This window comes from Ostrinia nubilalis, chromosome 29 (genome assembly GCF_963855985.1).
Source record: "Ostrinia nubilalis chromosome 29, ilOstNubi1.1, whole genome shotgun sequence".
NCBI lineage: Eukaryota > Metazoa > Arthropoda > Insecta > Lepidoptera > Crambidae > Ostrinia > Ostrinia nubilalis.
This window is the reverse complement of record NC_087116.1, coordinates 120,084-138,735: the sequence shown is the minus strand read 5'-3', so window position 1 is coordinate 138,735 and position 18,652 is coordinate 120,084. Positions and strand designations below refer to the sequence as shown.

At 36.7% G+C, this 18,652-nt stretch overlaps 1 protein-coding gene and 1 long non-coding RNA gene across 2 annotated transcripts in view; one reads left to right on the top strand and one right to left on the bottom strand.

Annotated features, from left to right (window-relative positions):
• The window catches only part of LOC135085635 (uncharacterized), a 29,962-nt gene extending 13,798 nt beyond the window's left edge, over positions 1-16,164 (top strand). Inside the window, exons 5-8 of the mRNA XM_063980408.1 lie at positions 11,624-11,760; positions 13,514-13,559; positions 14,212-14,803; positions 15,404-16,164. Of these exons, the coding sequence (XP_063836478.1) occupies positions 11,624-11,760; positions 13,514-13,559; positions 14,212-14,803; positions 15,404-15,728 (1,100 nt within the window). The 3' untranslated portion in view covers positions 15,729-16,164. The remainder of the gene's footprint in view (positions 1-11,623; positions 11,761-13,513; positions 13,560-14,211; positions 14,804-15,403) is intronic.
• LOC135085706 (uncharacterized) overlaps positions 1-18,652 on the bottom strand; it is a 463,562-nt gene that overhangs the window by 423,537 nt on the left and 21,373 nt on the right. The window lies entirely within an intron of this gene.

Here is an 18,652-nt window from a genome sequence, read left to right as displayed (position 1 = left end):
TTTTAGGGTTCCATAGAACGAACCTAGCCATCTCCCTGAAGCCTTGCAGATCAGAGGTAAGTCACTCTAACATCTAAAACTCAGTAAAACTCATTTATTTCTGTAAGTAGGCTTTAAAAAAGCACTTTTACACGTCCCAGTATTAACCCTACCACTGCTTCAGGACAATAAATGGGCCAGTGCTGAGAAGAAGCAGCGCAAGAAACTCAGACACTATTGTCAGCCTCTTTTTAAAATGTTTACAGGTTTTCAAAATACATAGTTATAAATATTTATGCAAGCTTGGCAGTTACGCATCCCAAACATTTTTATCTTTTAAATAATCATCGACTTTATAGTAGCCCTTTTTCATTAAGGTACTTAAGTCACTTTAACATCTGTTTTAGGGTTCCATAGAACGAACCTAGCCATCTCCCTGTGTGTTAGCCAAGACTCTTTTTCTCAGGAATTCTTGGGATTCGTTCGTTCGTTTCAGCCATATGACGTCCACTGCTGGACAAAGGCCTTTCAAAAGGATTTCCATAACGTGGGACGTATCAAGTTTAAATGGAAAATAGGTCCGAAAATTGTAAATAGTAGGCGTTGTAGATGGAACGACATTTATGATGTGCGGAGCTATATTAAACCGCATGCTCCTACTTCACAAATATTGAAAAATTATGATCTACTTGAACTTGATAAAAATGACATTATTGTGTTGTCTGTAGGTACTACTGACAAAAACCCGTATAACTTAATGACCGAACTATGTAATGTACTTTATTATTATAAGGATAATAGGATATTTTTATTAAGTGTATACAATAAACCCAATCTAAATGTATCAAAGTTAAATTATGATTTAGAAATGACTGTCAAAAATTATACAAACTGTAAATTCATAAATATTAACTATAACCAATTTCAAGGCACTTCATTACTGGATATCATTTGTACTAAAATAAATATTGAAATTGACTATATGCGGTATGACAATGAATTTATTAAAAACCTATCAAGTGCACGAAGTCGCTACTGCTTAACTAGACAAAATATCACTACTTTTATCGCATCAAAACAAACACCAAATAAAAGGCTAGTTTGTACTAAAATAACAGACTATTTTTCTTGTAAAAACCAAAAAACAAATATTTTAAATGACTTAAACTACAGTGAAAAAAATATAAATACCAGTCCTTTAAAGGAAAATATTATTCCCTCGCGCAAATCTAATTTGGATAATAAGCAGTTTTTTCGATAATATTGATCACAAATTAGTCTTGCTTCATCAGAATATAGCAGGAATACTTGGTAAACGGGATATTTTTCTAGTTGCATTGGACGAATTATCTAGGACGTACAATGAAGTAGACATTTGCCTTTCCGAAACTTTTTTAAGATTGGGTAATGAAAGTAACTTGGACCTGTCAAACTATGAGCTTGCTGAATCTTACTCTCGCAAAAATAAGAAACGCGGCGGAGTATGTATCTTATGCAAGCAAGGACTAGATTATAGAAAACTACCTTATATAAAAGAGATGTCCGAAGAAAAATATTTTGAATGTTGTGGAATTGAGATCCCTGAACATAAATGTCTAGTCATATGTATATACAGGGTTCCTGAAAATACAAGAACTATCTTAAACGGTTTCCTTCACAAGTTAGGTAAACTTTTTAGTAAACTTAAAACTAAAATTAAGAAGAAAATCATTATAACAGGAGACTTTAATATTAACACATTAAAAGACACTTCAATTTGTAGGGATTTTTTAGGGTTGCTTCAGAACTATGGTTACATGTCACATATAAAGGAACCTACTAGGCAACTTTCCTGTATTGACTTGATAATCAGCAATATATTTGAAGCTAACAGCAAAGTGCACCATCTTGGACTGTCGGATCACAATACAGCTCAATCGTTGGAAATCCCAATAGATAGCAAATCCAATAGTGCAAAATATTACTTTATTAATAAACGAGATCTCAGCCCAAAAAACATGATTAGACTTAAGCAATGCCTGCAAAGTTTATCCTGGTCTGAGGTTTATAATGAGGTAGATTTGGATAGGGCATTTAATGCTTTCCATGATATCCTTACATTATTTTATAAATTATGCGTTCCAATAAAAAGAGTAAAAATAGCTCTAAAACGAAAAAAAAGCCAGTGGATAACGAAAGGTATACGGTTGTAATGTAAAACAAAGCGATTACTAAGATTTACATATTATAAAAATAGACATATCAACGCCAAAATCAAATATAAAAAATATACAACCATATTAAAAAAATGTATAAATAACTCGCAAAAAAACTGTAATAAAAAATATATAGGGACATGTACAAATAAATGTAAAGCATCTTGGACTCTAATAAAAAATTCTAGTAATTTGAAATTAAATTATATAAAAAAAATTACACATGACGGCAAAAATATATACGAACCAAATGACATAGCGAACCTTTTTAATGATTATTTTGCAATATTAGGCGATAGGGATAGCACGACAAATGTGCTAAATAATACCCACAACCACGTCCAGTATGTGAATGATACAATTTTTCTATTTCCCACTGACAGTGATGAAATAACTAAAATAATTGCGAATCTCAAAAACAAAAACTCTGTAGGATATGATGAGATCCCTACAAAAGTTCTCAAGGCTACTAAAACTGTAATTGCGCCAGTATTGAGTTACTTAATTAACCTGTCTTTTACACAGGGCATTTTCCCTGAAAAATTAAAAACAACCATTATAAAGCCTATACACAAATCTGGAAACACTGACACATTAGATAATTATAGGCCAATTGCTTTAGTACCTATATTATCAAAAGTTATAGAAAAGGCCATGTTTGCCAGGTTGACAACCTTTATAAACAAACTAAGCATTTTAAATAAAAATCAAAATGGCTTTCAAAAAGGCAAATCAACAGCTCTGGCTACCTTTAAAGTTATCGACAAAATCATGAGCCATGTAGACAAATCAAAAGAAGTTACGGCAATTTTTTTCGACATGAGTAAGGCATTCGATTACGTATCGCATGAACTCCTCTTAGCTAAGTGTGAAAAATATGGCCTTAGAGGTAAAATCTACAATTGGCTAAAAACTTACCTAAGCGAAAGATTACAATACGTAGAGATTAGAAATCTAGATAAATATTTAAATGAAAGGACATATAGATCATATACACAAAATAAGATCACTGGCGTAGCGCAGGGTAGTATCCTTGGCCCATTGTTATTCCTATTGTATATTAATGACCTCCCAAAATCCACGCAACATTTTTGTACATTATTTGCTGACGATGTATCGGTGGTGATTCCAAATACATATGACTCATTGACAGAATATAATAACGACATTAACAATACAATTAACGACGTAATCAACTGGATGAAGAATAATAATTTGAAAGTTAATATTAAAAAAACCAAATATATTCAGTTTCATAATCAGAGAAATAATAAAACTTGTAAACTATCAATACAGCATAATGGACAAAACATTGACGAAAGTAATGAAGTAGTCTTCTTGGGGATAACCCTAGATAGTAGGTGCACATGGAAGCCACACATACATACGCTGTGTAATAAGATTAATAAGTTTGCATACGCATTGTGGCGCCTAGTGAACATTACAGATGAAAAAACTGCTTTATTAGCATATCATGGATATGTGGCTTCTATGCTTCGATATGGCATTATATTATGGGGCAATTCAGTAGACTCAGACAGAGCTTTTATTGCTCAAAAGCAATGCATACGCTCCATTTGTAAGCTATCCATTAGGACAAGTTGTAAACCTTATTTTGAAAAATTAAGGCTCTTAACATTACCCTGCATCTATATCTTTGAAATGAGCTGTTTTGTAAAGATGCACCCCTACCTTTTCAGAAGCAATAGTGAAGTAAATACAAATTATCGTGGACGCTATCCAAACAAACTGACACTGCCTGTAATGCTCACATCCTTGCAAAGTGACAACTGCTATCCAATGGCAGTACGAATTTTTAATAAATTGCCAGATGAAATAAAAACACTGCCTATTCGAGCATTTAAGACACGCTTATTTAAATTATTGGTTAGCAAATGTTATTACACAGTGCAGGAATAGTTAACAGATAAGTTTTTTTCGTCCGAGAACTTCGTAGGAAGCAGACGTATGTCGTGCTCTCCGCTAAAGTTATAATAACGTGTTATTTAAAAACGGTATCTAATCATAGTGCAGTAAAAGTGAATCTCGTGTCTAACGGACATCATTTAAAATCAATCGTTATTGTGAAGTGACAGTTCGCGGACCATAGCAGCGAGCGGGGTGCCCCCTCACCTCACCGCTTTCTTGTGAGACGTCAGCAGCCATAATTGCCGTCTCGCTCACACAACACCAGTTTTGTTCTCGCACTACCGATACATAAACTGTGATAATGAAATCGTGTACGGCATGCAATCTCGAAATAAAAGACAACAGCTATGTAAAGTGTACAAAATGCAAAGATTATTTTCACTCTCTGTGTCTCAATATGAGTGGCGATGATATGGAACACATAGATACAGCGGCCCTAGCTCAGTGGTTATGTCCTCTTTGTATGAGCAAGCAGCCCCGGGGAGACAAATCTGAAACCTTAACTCGCCCTTCTACACCAACCATACTGGCTGAAGCCTCCTTTAATGTTACTCGTCGTAAAATACCTGGCAAACTGGACATTCCTCCGACGAGCGCAAACGCTGAGTCACCATCGCACGACTATGTTCCACGTACAGAACTGCGGGCACTTATCCGTGATGAAATGTTGAACGTCGTAAATACGCAGATCAAAAACAGCTTGAATGCTTTAAATGAGCAGGTGGGAAGCTTTCGTAGTTTCATGGATTTTATTAGTGACAAATTCGACAAGTTTACCGAAGATTTTAACCGACAAGGACAAGAATTATTGTCACTAAAGAAAGAAAACACGATATTGCGTGGTGAAATGGACATACTTAAGAACAAAGTAGGCCAACTTGACCAGTTATCACGTGCTTCATGCCTTGAAATACAGTGCGTACCGGAGAAAAAATCTGAGAACGTCGTGAACATCGTAAAAAACCTTGGGCGCACCGTCAATTACACTATTGGCGACCATGACATCCAGTACTGCTCAAGGGTGGCGAAATTGAACCCTAACAGCCCTAGACCTCGCTCAATCATAGCAAAGTTCGTCTCACCGCGCATCCGTGATTGTGTACTGTCAGCTGTTGCGGAGCACAATAAGAAACACAGCCGCGATAAGCTCAACACCCACAACCTGGGCTTCACGACCGAGGATAAATCACCAGTGTTTGTGATTGAAAATCTATCGCCCGAGAACAAACTACTGCACGCCGCAGCCAGAAAACGCGGAAAGGAACTCAACTATAAATACATATGGGTTCGTGCAGGAAGAATATACATGAGGAAGTCTGATACTACTGGGACCATATTTATTCGTAATAGCGAAACTTTAGAAAACCTAAAAAACTAATTTTACCTGAGAGTCAACTGTTTGCTCATGTTATGTTTAATCATTTTTTGCTGGTAATGTTTGCTATTTATTTTCATACAGATTTACTTTTTACTAATACACTTAATAAAAAGTTATTAATATGTATTATAGCTAACATCTGTTCATTGTTTTTCTCAGTACTGTTGCATATTCTATGTTTTTACCGTTATCATGTAGCAATGCTGGCTGGTCTTGGCAGGTTCAGTGATATAATGTTTTATCTTGATGCAAAAGGTGTGATGTTTTTAAATAGTATCTGTATAATCTTAATAATAAGCAATTTATTCGCTTTTGAGTCGCGTATTATTATTTCTTACACGCATTCTTTTTCCCACAGTTACCTTTTACAATATACTATGATATGTATGAAGATATTCATTTTTATCAGGGGCGGTTTCTCACTATCACAACAATGTCCAACTTATGCAGTGGAGGTTATTTTTCTTCTCAATAACTTAAAACGTAATTTGTACACTCACTTTCGTTTTAGATGGAATATATTGAATTTTATCAAAGACTGTCTCTCACTTTCACAATTATTTACAACTTATACAATATTGCAATTTTTTAATCATATTAACTTATTATTATACAAATTATTTTACAAATTATTTAATCAATCTAATATTGGGATGGTATTTTATTTTAAAAGGCGCTGTTTCGCTTCAATTCAACAATCAACAACTCTTACAATGATGTTTTATTGCAATAATTTAGAATATAGTTTGAACAATGGTTTTCATTTTGGTAAGAACATATTCAACTCTTTTAGAGGCTATTTCTCATCAACTCAACTATTTACAATTTCTACAGTGATAATTACTCGTGCAATTGTATCTATTTTTACAAGCTTTATTTATGACTATTACGCTAGTTCTGCAAGTATAACATTTTTTAATTTTTATAGTTAAATATGGATTACAATAAAAAACCTATTAGTATCTATTATCAAAATGTAGGGGGCCTAAGAACCAAATGCTTAGATCTTTGTAACAACTTACTCAGTTCAGACTTTGACATAGTTTTATTCACGGAGACGTGGCTCCAAGACGACATTATGGATTCGGAGCTGTGTGATAACAATACCTATGATATATTTAGAAAGGATCGTAACTTAGCAAACACTGGTAAGAAAACTGGTGGGGGGGTCATGGCTTGTGTAAGGAATTCCTTGAATGCACAGGCATCCGGTAATTTCAATACCAATGCAAACACAGAATTGCTTTGTATTACTATCCCTGCTTCCAAAACGGGTTCAAGCTCAGAGCTAACAATAATATTAGTTTACATTCCGCCTGACATGTCTTCTAAGCCTGCTCAACTTGCCGAAACAAAGGAGTTTTTGGCTCAACTGGTGGACTGCCAACCCACTCATACCTTCTTACTGGTCGGAGACTTCAACCTTCCTTTCCTGAATTGGCAGGATGAACAGTACTCATTAGCATCATCTCCTGTGGTGAGTTCTGAACAACAGGCTGCAGCATTCTCTTTTGTTGAGGATTTAACTTACTTGGGCATGACTCAATATAATTATATCCGTAATAACAATGACCGCTGTCTTGATTTGGTATTCTGCAATATACACAGCACCTGCGATCAATGTATTCTTCCTCTGTTAAACGTAAGCTCTCATCATCCAGCTCTGACTATCAGTATTATGGATTTGTTTAATAGGCCGCTCTCCAAAACTATTATCAAACGTCGAAAATTTCATTGCTCTGATTACAGGCTGATAAATGATTATTTAAGCAAAATAGATTGGCATGATACCCTCTCGCATGGGTCCGTGGATGAAGCTATTGACAGGTTCTACTCAGTTTTGGGCGAGTGTTTTGACAAGTATATTCCTGTTTCTGAAGTGAGTACTAATAGCAATAGATATCCAATTTGGTATAGTAATCCATTGAAGAAAATTATCAAAGAAAAAAGCAAAATTCACAAGAAATGGAAACGGTTTAACAACCCTCGCGATTATAATGAATTTGCGATACTCAGACAACGTGTACGATTGTTGCAAGATGCCTGCTTCAGGAAGTACATTGCTACTATAGAGAATGGAATGTGTAAAGGTCCTAAAGCGTTTTGGTCTTATATAAAATCAAAGAGAGGAGGCTCGCAACACCCTAACCATTTTATTCATGACGGGGAGACCTTGACCGATGGCAATGTTATTTGTGATGCCTTTAATAACTACTTTCATAACATGTTCTCTAATCCCCAAGATAATGTCATCCTTAATAATTTAGATAATGGCGATGAGATTACAGGAGATATTATAACTAATATCGACATTCAGCATGAAAGAGTGGTGGGGCTGTTGGAAAGGCTAGACGCTTCCAAGGGGCCAGGTTGTGATGATGTACCACCTATCTTCTTAAGAAACTGTGCTGAATCATTGGCTTTTCCTATAACCCTGTTATTTAACCGATCAATAAGGGAGTGTATTTGTCCCACTATCTGGAAAAAAGCCTTCGTAATTCCAGTGCATAAGAAGGGGTCTAAATTACAAATACAAAACTATAGGCCGATCTCTATCCTTAACACTCTTAGTAAATTACTTGAAAAAGCTGTATTTGAAAGTATTTACCCCATCATCAGCAACTCCATATCCACTCATCAACATGGCTTTTTAAAGAAAAAATCCACTGTCACTAACCTAGCTGAGTTTACAAATTGCGTTCTATGTGAAATGGAAGGGGGAGGGCAGGTTGACGTGATCTACACCGATTTTGAAAAAGCTTTCGATCGTGTCGATCACGTCATCCTGATCAACAAACTATATACACTCGGTATACGAGGGAATCTGTTGAGATGGGTTGAGTCCTATCTAACTAACCGTTCTCAAGCAGTGGTCGTGGGGGGATACAAATCAGACTTCATAAATATTCCATCCGGGGTTCCTCAGGGATCTCACCTTGGTCCTCTCTTTTATTGTGCTTATATATACGACATCCACAGATGTTTTAAATACTCTAAACATTTGTTATATGCTGACGATAAGAAAATATATATGAAAATTAATTCTACTCTAGACTGTGAACTTATTCAACATGATCTTAACTCTCTTTATACGTATTACAAGATGAATAATATTAAGGTAAACATAAAAAAATGTCAATGTTTAAGCTTTAGTCGTAAAAACACAATAATTAATTATCCGTATAATTTTAACAACACGATCATTGAGAGGACCAAGATAGTGAGAGACCTGGGAGTCTGGTTGGACTCTAAAATGCTCTTGTCCGAACATATTGACCACATCACAAAGCAGGCTTACCGCAACTTAGGCTTTCTAATGAGATCTTGCAAGCCATTTAGAAACATCCATAGTTTGAAAGTGGTTTACTACGCTTACTGTAGAAGTATCCTTGAATACGCAAGTGCCATATGGTCTCCTCAATACATTAAATACATAGACAGAATTGAGAGAATCCAAAAACTTTTTGTAAAGCACCTTAACTACAAGACCCACAGGCATAGCGTATCTTACGAGGACGACTGTCGTCACTACTCACTCATGCCTCTTAAATCTCGGCGTGAGTTACTAGACATGTCTTTACTACATGATATTGTAAATAGTAATATTAATAACCCTATCTTACTTGAACAAATTCAGTTCCGTACCCCCAAGTATCGCACGGCCAAGACTCCTTTGTTCAATGTGCCTTTGCACCGCACTAACTATGCCAAGAACTGTGTTATGTCTCGTTTGCTTAGTACCTATAACAATAATCATAGTGAAATAGATTTATTTAATCTCTCAAAGGGCTCATTAAAACAGCAAATAGTTCAGGCATACATGAATATGGATGAAACCTAATCATTACCATTGTATGAGTTGGATATGACATAATTATGACACAATTGAACAGATTTTTTTTTCTTTTATCCTTTTATTCTGAAATCCAAACATCACACCTTCGTCTTTGTATTTCCTGTTGTCTAGGAGCTTTCTATCCTCGCCATGCGCCAGCCAGCACATCTCGTTTTAGTTTTGCTTTTTTTTATCTGCATTATTGTTTATTTTTGTAACCTAAAATAACAAATTACATTATTTATTCTGTTGTTCCTACATACTTAAATTAGCTGTGAGACTCTGTAATTGGCTAGAGTTATATAATGTACTACTCTGTAACATGTAAATTGTCGACCAAGCTGTTGAGTTTCCAAATAAATAAATAAATAAATAAGTCAATAAGAGTCTTTGAATAATTATATTGATGTTATAAATTATTATTAGATGACATTTGCAATTATGTATGTAATCGTTATTGAATTATGCTTGGTGAATCTTTGACATCGACAATTTCTGAATTTTTGACATTGAGTATCTACTATTGACATTTATATTGACATCTTACATTGATAATATTTTAATGGAATTTGTTGAAATGTTTAATAATTAATTAATTTAATATTTGCATGTCAGAAATGACTAATTGTGAGACCTAACCATTAACTGTATCCATCTCCTGTACCACATTTATAGCAAATAAATGATGATTCTGATTCTGATTCTGATTCTGGATATTGGTTAGTCAGCTCTGCAATCCCTTGATCCCTGAAAATGATACCCTTAATTTTCCTTAATTTCCATATTTTTCGTTTACTAAATCATTCATTGTCATAGACCGCAGTAACCATTCACCACAGCAACTAGCTAGGATGCGTTCTATGACGATATTGTTATTGAGGCATTCGTCTTCTAAAATCTATCCACGATAACATATAGTGTTGCGCCCTAACCCAGCTGGAATGGCTAAAAATCGGGATTCTGTCATTAATAGAATTCTACATTATAATCTGATGAACTGTAATGCCTATGGTACGAAGTTCGCCAGTTCAGCTAGTAGTGTATCTGTCTTCATTCGTCCAGGTCTGTGCTCCGGCGAAGCGGCGGCTGCGGAAGGCGCTCGAGCGGACTCCACCAAAGACTTCACGGTCGCGAGTGACGCTCTCGTCGCGCACGCCACCGGCAACGCCGGCAACGGTGAGCATTTACAGGGTAACACAGGGCGGCACTTACAGGGTAACACATGGCAACACTTACAGGGTAACACATGGCAACACTTACAGGGCAACACTTAGGGTGACACTTACATGGTAACGCTTACAGGGTAACACATGGCAACACTTACAGGGTAACACTTAGGGAGACACTTACAGGGTAACACTTAAGGAGACACTTACAGGGTAACACTTAGGGAGACACCTATAGGGTAACACTTAGGTAGACACTTACAGGGTAACACTTAGAGGGAGACACTAACAGGGTAACACTTAGGGAGACACTTACAGGGTAACACATGGCCACCCGTACGGGGTGACACTTAGGGAGACACTTACAGGGTAACACTTAGGGTGAAACTTACAGGGTAACACTTAGGGTGACACTTACAGGGTAACACTTAGGGTGACACTTACAGGGTAACACTTCAGAAGACAGTTACAGGGTAACACTAGGGAGACACTTACAGGGTAACACTTAAGGAGACACTTACAGGGTAACACTTAGAGGGTCACACTTACTGGGTATCACTTACGGGGAAACACAAGGTAACCCTTACATACTGGGTAACGCTTACAGGGAAACGCAGACAGGGTACCATTTAGGGAGACACTTACAGGGTAACGCTTAGGAAGATACTTACTGGGTATCACTTACGGGGAAAAAAGGTAACTCTTACATACTGGGTAACGCATACGGGGTAGTACTTACAGAGAAATGCAGACAGGGTAACACTTACATACAGGGTAATATTAACAGGGTCACACTTACAGGGAAACAAAAATAGGGTAACACTTATAAGGAAACATTGACATGGTGACGATTACAGGGAAAACGCTTACAGGGAAACATTTTACAGGATAACACATACGGGGAAACAAATAAAGGGTGACACTTTCAGGGAAACTCATACAGGGTAACATTTACATAAAGGATAACACTTACATACAGGGCAACACATAAATACACTAATTTTACTATTATTTTTTCACAACCAAATTCAAAAAAGATGTTAATTATCCTTTATCGAAATATTCACACCTCGTTAAAAATAAAGAAATTTGAATTTTGTATTGAATCACATAATTCTCACAGGCCCAGCCCCGGCCAAAGCCACGCCAAACCACGCCACGCCCAACGGACACAAGAAACGCAAGTCGGAGGAGCGGCCCGAAGTGAAGGAGGAAACTGTTGAAGAAGACGGACTGTATTATGGCGAACTGGACCCTGAACACATGGAGTATAACGAGGTCAGTCACTCTCACAGCTCCAGGACCTAGGTTTGAATCCCAAGAGGGACATAATTTGCTGGATGGAGTAAGTACGTCAGTCACTTTAACAGCGAGCCAGCGTTTAACTGCCTTAGTGGTCTTATGGCGTGAGCACCTGTCAAACTATGAGCTGATCAGTCACTCTTATAGCCTCAAGGTTTTTAAAACCAACCACCTTGTGGTTAGCTACTCTTACAGCCTCGGTGGTCTACTGGTAAGACCACCTATCAGATCCAGGGGTGGTAAGTTACTCTTACAGCCGCAGCGGTCAGTGGCAAACCCAACTGTCAAACCATTAGGTGGTAAGTTACCTACTTACCTTTAACCTCTGTGGTCTACTGGTGAGGACACCTATCTCTATCTGTGGTCTAGTAGCAAGTCTTAGAGACATCCAAAGGAATTGTGGAGCCACTCAACCACGCCACGCCCAACGGACACAAGAAACGCAAGTCGGAGGAGCGGCCCGAAGTGAAGGAGGAAACTGTTGAAGAAGACGGACTGTACTACGGCGAACTGGACCCTGAGCACATGGAATATAACGAGGTCAGTTGCTTTTACAGGACCTAGGTTTGAATCCCAAGAGGGACAAAATTTTCTGCTGGATGGAGTAAGTACGTCAGTCACTTTAACAGCGATCCAGCGTTTAACTGCCTTAGTGGTCTTATGGCGTGAGCACCTGTCAAAGTATGAGCTGATCAGTCACTCTTATAGCCTCAAGGTTTTTAAAACCAACCACCTTGAGGTGGTTAGCTACTCTTACAGCCTCGGTGGTCTACTGGTAAGACCACCTATCAGATCCAGGGGTGGTAAGTTACTCTTACAGCCGCAGCGGTCAGTGGCAAACCCAACTGTCAAACCATTAGGTGGTAAGTTACCTACTTACCTTTAACCTCTGTGGTCTACTGGTGACGACACCTATCTCAATCTGTGGTCTAGTAGCAAGTCTTAGAGACACCCAAAGGAACTGTGGAGCCACTCAACCACGCCACGCCCAACGGACACAAGAAACGCAAGTCGGAGGAGCGGCCCGAAGTGAAGGAGGAGACTGTGGAGGAGGACGGACTGTACTACGGCGAACTGGACCCTGAACACATGGAATATAATGAGGTCAGTCACTTTCACAGCCCCAGGTTTGATTCCCAACTGGAAGACGTGACGGTTAACGACATGACCACATGTCAGATGTCAGACCGTGAGGTGGTAACTGACTACATATGACACTTTGCAGCCTCCTCCGTCTTTAACCATCCTTGGTGATTAGTTAGTTACTCTTTGCAGCCTTTAACCGCCTTGGTGGTCTCATGGCGTAACCAACTGTCAAACCACCATATTTCACCGGGACATCATGGCGGCGCAACCAGTCGCCGGCTACCAACAAAATGTATACAGCTCTATAGAGAGTTACACACCCGGTGTCCGTATGGTTGCGCAAAGCTGCATGCATTTTGTTGGTAGCGGCGACTGGTTGCGCCGCCATGGTGTCCCGGTGAAATATAGCCCTAGTAGCAAGTCTTAGGAACGCCCAGAGGTGACACTGACAAGGTATCACTGGAAACACATACAGGGTAACACATGGTGACCACTTACAGGGTAACACATACATCTGTGGTGTAGTAGCAAGTGATAGAGACACCTAAAGAAACTGTGAAGCCACTACAAACCACGCCACAAATTAAATGTGTATTTTAAAAACTGCAAAATACATTTTTAATTTTTATATATTTTTTCGTAGGACGAGGAACCGGGAAAACCTGGAAGCAGTCTGGGACAAACTTCAGGTGAGTTTTCTAATTATTTTTCCAAAAAAATAACTATTTTTATTTTTGTTTTTTCTTTTAAAAATTCAATGTTTGTTTGCAATGTGACTTCTCTGTCACTTTGCCTTTTATTTTGGTGCTTCGAATAGCTTTTTATTTATTTTAATAATTTTTTTACTTCGATATTTTTATGTTTTAAAAAGTCGTTAGTCAACGTGTAATGTCTTGTGGAATTTTGCGATGATTATTGGAACATTTTTATAAATATCGAGCTTTTCGAAGGACTTTTAAAAATTATTTTTAAACATTCGCGTTGATAAAAATGTTTTTGTTATTTTTCAAACGATTGGATGCGTTTATTTTTATCAAAAAGTGTGCGTGTACGAAGATCATATTGTGAATGGACATTGTCTCAAAAAATACAAGAAAAAAATGCGAAAAAACGAATGTCTGTAAGGTAGGCTAATTTTGTATTAATTCGTGATTTATTTAGTAGAAATAGATGAACCATGAATGTTAAACGGTTTTTTTTGTTTATTTTTTTACAACGCAGGACTATCTTACAGACATTGGTCTTTTTTTGTTTTTTTCGTTACCGCACTAGCATTCATGGTTCGCAAATGCATGGAGTCGTTTACGCTGTATATTTTTTAGTATATATATTTTTTTTTAGGTCGCCGCGTGCCTTACATCAGAGTGAAGCCGGAGAGCGAGTTATTCTTCCAAAACAAACTGCAAAGCTTAGCGAAAGCGAACTCTGAGTACATAAGCCGACTGTCCAAAATGAATCCATCAGAAATGCGCAACGAATTCAGCAAATACGGCTTCAACACTAACACCAATACGGAAGACTTAAAATCGCACGACAAATCTGAAAACGACTATTACAAGTCCTGGCTGGAACAAAACGGGGAGCTAGAGGTGTCGTTGCTGAAAGCTGGCCAAAAGAAAATGGCTCCTAAGACGCAGCCAGCAAAGTCTGAAGTGGAACTGATACCGAAGTCTTCTTTGAATCAGGAGAAGACACAGATAAGACGGCGCGGGCGCCCTCCGTTGTTCAAAGACAAAAATCTAGACATAGGAGAGACGGTTTTAAAGTCAGATCTAGACCAGTTTTTGGAGGGGAAGGAAGTCAGTTCCTCTGGGTTGTCCAGGAAAGATCTGGAGAGGGTTATGATGGGGAAATTTAACCCGAATAGAAGGTACTCGAATGAGGCCATGTGGGCGGCTTTGATGGATGTTAAGAAAGGAGGAAGCATCTACAGGTGAGTTATTTCATCATTATCATTTCAGCTATAGGACGTCCACTGCTGAACATAAGCCTCCTCCTATGACATCCATGATGATCGGTTGGCAGCTTCCTGCTACCTTTATGAGTTTATTTATTTAGCTTCAATCTGTTTCTTTGTTCTTCACTGGCCCATTTATTGTCCTGAAGCAGTGGTAGGGTTAATACTGGGACGTGTAAAAGTGCTTTTTTAAGCCTATTTACAGAAATAAATGAGTTTTAATGAGTTTTGTCACAGTAAGACAATCACTAGCTTGTCCGTTTAAAAATTGAGATAAAAGTTATCCTATGTTTTTCCGTAGGTCTCAAACTATCTCTCGCATTATACCGTCAGTGATCCATTTGAACAATGTCAGGCACCAATGGTGACTCAAGCGCTTTTTAAAAGCCCATATGCAGAAAATGTATGACATTTTAATGTCTGGCTCATTAATGGCTGTGACATCAGCTGAAAGAAAAATATCTTCAAATGATTATGTCAAGACCGTTACTAAAAATCATAAAATTTATGCTGAAAGGGTTCAGAACAAATATGTACTTTATTTTATTGTTATTGATTGTATTTATTTTATTCCAGAGCGGCCCAAACCCACAAAGTGCCTCGCAAATCGCTCCGCAACTGGATGAAACGTTGCCACATCAAGTCCTCCTTCCCCATGCCACAACAATTGAAGCAGTTCGTCGAAAACAGCAAGAAACAGAAAGAATACAACTATCAAAATATAGAAAAAAGTGGCACGGAAACCGACGCAGGGGAGGTAGTGTCGTATGATACGGAATTGGAGTTCGGTAAGCACTTCCTGATGAACACCGCGTCTAGTGAAGATGAGAAGAATGACGCGAAAACGGCCGACAATGACGTGGACGATGACGCAGCCATCAATATGTCATTGCATGAATAGAGGATTTTTATGTCACTGTCATGTCAGTGATAGATAGTTTGAGTTGAAAATGTTTTATTTTTTTGAGTTGGTGTCACTGGTTTTTTTAGTCTTCGAGATTTTTTTAAGTATCCTTACTGTTTAAAAAAATGATTTTTCTTATTGCTTTGTACATGGTTTTTACTTTGCTGTTCCTATTTTTACTGATAAAATATGTTTTTTTTTGTTTCTAAAGAAATAGGCGTTGAAATTGTGTATTTTTAGGGCTGATAGTTATGTTTGACAAAATATTTTTAACATAGACTCTATTAATTTTCTCGTACAAGAATATGTATGGGAAAGAAAAAAAAACATAACATATGAACATTTCAAATGTTTGTTATTTTTCTCTAGTGACACCAACTCTGTTTTGTATACTTAAATCCTATTTTATTGTATATGTTACAGGAAATGTATGAAATCCGTCATTGTATACAATTCCTAGGATTTGTGTATAAGTCCTAAAATCACCCGGAAATGTGTGATTTAAATTATATTAGACACATTTCCTAGGAAATTTACACATTTCCTAAACAGCAATCGGAAATGTAATTAAGATTTCTTTTTTTTCTCCGAAACTTAAATGGCGCTATCGCGCCGCGGCCGCTGTGTATGTGTTAGGTCGCAAGTCTAACCTAACCTAACCGAGACTTTGTTATCCAGCTACAGGAGTACTAAAACCTTCATGCCAATAATAGTTAAATAAAAGAGATGTTAAAATTAGGGTTTTCCAATACTTCAGCGTAATATGCGTGATGACGAAAGAAAGGTATACCAATAGGCAAATATTTTTTTCAGCCAAAGTATAATAGTGTGAAAACAACTTTCAGGCTAAACAATAATAGTTGTGAGTTAAAAGTACCTATCGGCCAATGTGGTTTGGCTAAATGAAATTTTAGGCGTACTGAGGGGCACCCGATCACACGACCGCGCTTGTGCCGCTTAGTTTTATACATTTCCTAATACAATATTGGAATTCTATAAAAATCCTAGGAAAAGTATACATGTCCTAGGATATGTGCGTATTAAACAATCTCTGAAGCAATATTTTATACATTTCCTAAATAGCTTCGGAATTGTATACATTTCCTAGGAATAGTATACAATTCCTAGAATTCATACATTTCCTGTAACATATACAATGTTTTTTCGTCTTCATCCAAAGACCTTTTAAACAAAAAAGAAATTATACACGTAGTAAAATAATTGTCAGCCATTTTAGATTTTAAATTGGCGTATACGAAACTTTGAAACTGCCAAAGAAAAACAAAGATTAGTGAAAAGAAACCCTATTGAAAAATTATTTACCCAAAGAAAGAATTATTTATCATTTAAGCAATTATTTCCTATTTTGTCCTGCAATACTAGATCCCAAAGATATTTAAAGAAATATTTAAAACACCCAATTCGCGTTACTAAAAAACTACTATTCAAACCTACCATTATGGTAGTTTTTGGCTCAGTGTTGCCAATTCGAAAATAGAAGCTTCCAAATGGTAGTTTTTGCCGCGATTGGTAGATTCGTATGTTATTTATTTTATTTGCGTTAGTATTACTATAAGTATTAGTTAATTCAATTAAGTATGTTACGGAAATTGGCCTTTTTGAGAAATTGTGTGCTTTGTAATGGACTTCGTCCAAATTATATTGAAAAGACTTGAATAATATGAAATTTTAGTGTTTATTGTGTAAGGTAAGGTAGGTCTTTGAAGTACTTCGATGATAACGACCAGATATTTAGGTTGCACGTTTGAATCTTGCAAAAAACATATGAAAACAGTTTTAAATTACTCATTACTACCTTAGGTCATTTAGTCTCCATTGCAGGAGCATGACCAGAGGCAATTTGGCCTACACTCTCCACGCTGGCCAGATAGGTTGGGGAGGCCTGACGTTCGCGTATGCCTAATTATTTTATAGCTATTAAATTATAGTAGACACATCTTACTGAAATCTGGTAGTTATTATTGATTGAGGTTTTTCTGTGGTTGTATTTTGTGTTATATGATGAAATATCGATATGTGAACTCTTCTGCAGTAAAGACTAAAATGTCCACTAGGCCTTTATTTACAGATGCATGTAAGGATAGGGGGAGAGCACTATGAGATTTTAGTTGGAGGAGATAAGTAACAATTTATGAATGTCAAGTCATTGTTTTGTTGTAAAATGTAATTAGTAAAATAGAGTTCTGCCAATGAAATAACGTTATAGAGGTATAAAAAAAAACAAAATATTTCAATCATTCAAACCAAAAATCAACCACAGAAGACATTATTTTAAAATATAATCGCTTTTTAAATTAAATGTATTAATTTATTTATATTTAAATGAAGTTTGCGTACTTAATTAGTTGACATCGAAGTTGGGTCGACAAACAATCGATTCGGGACCGAGTTTATCGATTAGCTTAGTTTTAATCGGTATGTTCCTTTAGATGTCTTTGTTGCGGCTAAATAGAATAAAATTAGCACTCTTATAAAAAATCCACATATAATGGCTATATTTATTTATAAATGAGACCAAAGAGCAGACTGAGTTAAACAAAAATATTCAAAAGATATATAAAAAAAATGTCAATCAGCTGAAACTTACAAGAAAATACTAACACTTTGTTTCACATCTTTTACATATTGTAAAAAGCTACTACTTCTGATAGTCAAATTCACGTGCTCTTCTTCTTTAAACAAAACGTGAAATACCTACATGTTATATTCCATTTAGTCTCAATAAAAATGTCATAATATTCGTTTCCAGTAAGTTAATTGCTTTGAAGTGATTGTGGTTTTGTAGAGAAAGTGTTTTATACATTTTTTAAACAATTATATTCACCAAGAGATGGCGCTTTTTACGCATTATTATGATAATAGGAGTATGTCATTGGTGTTGTGAAAAAATCGTTCGCAGT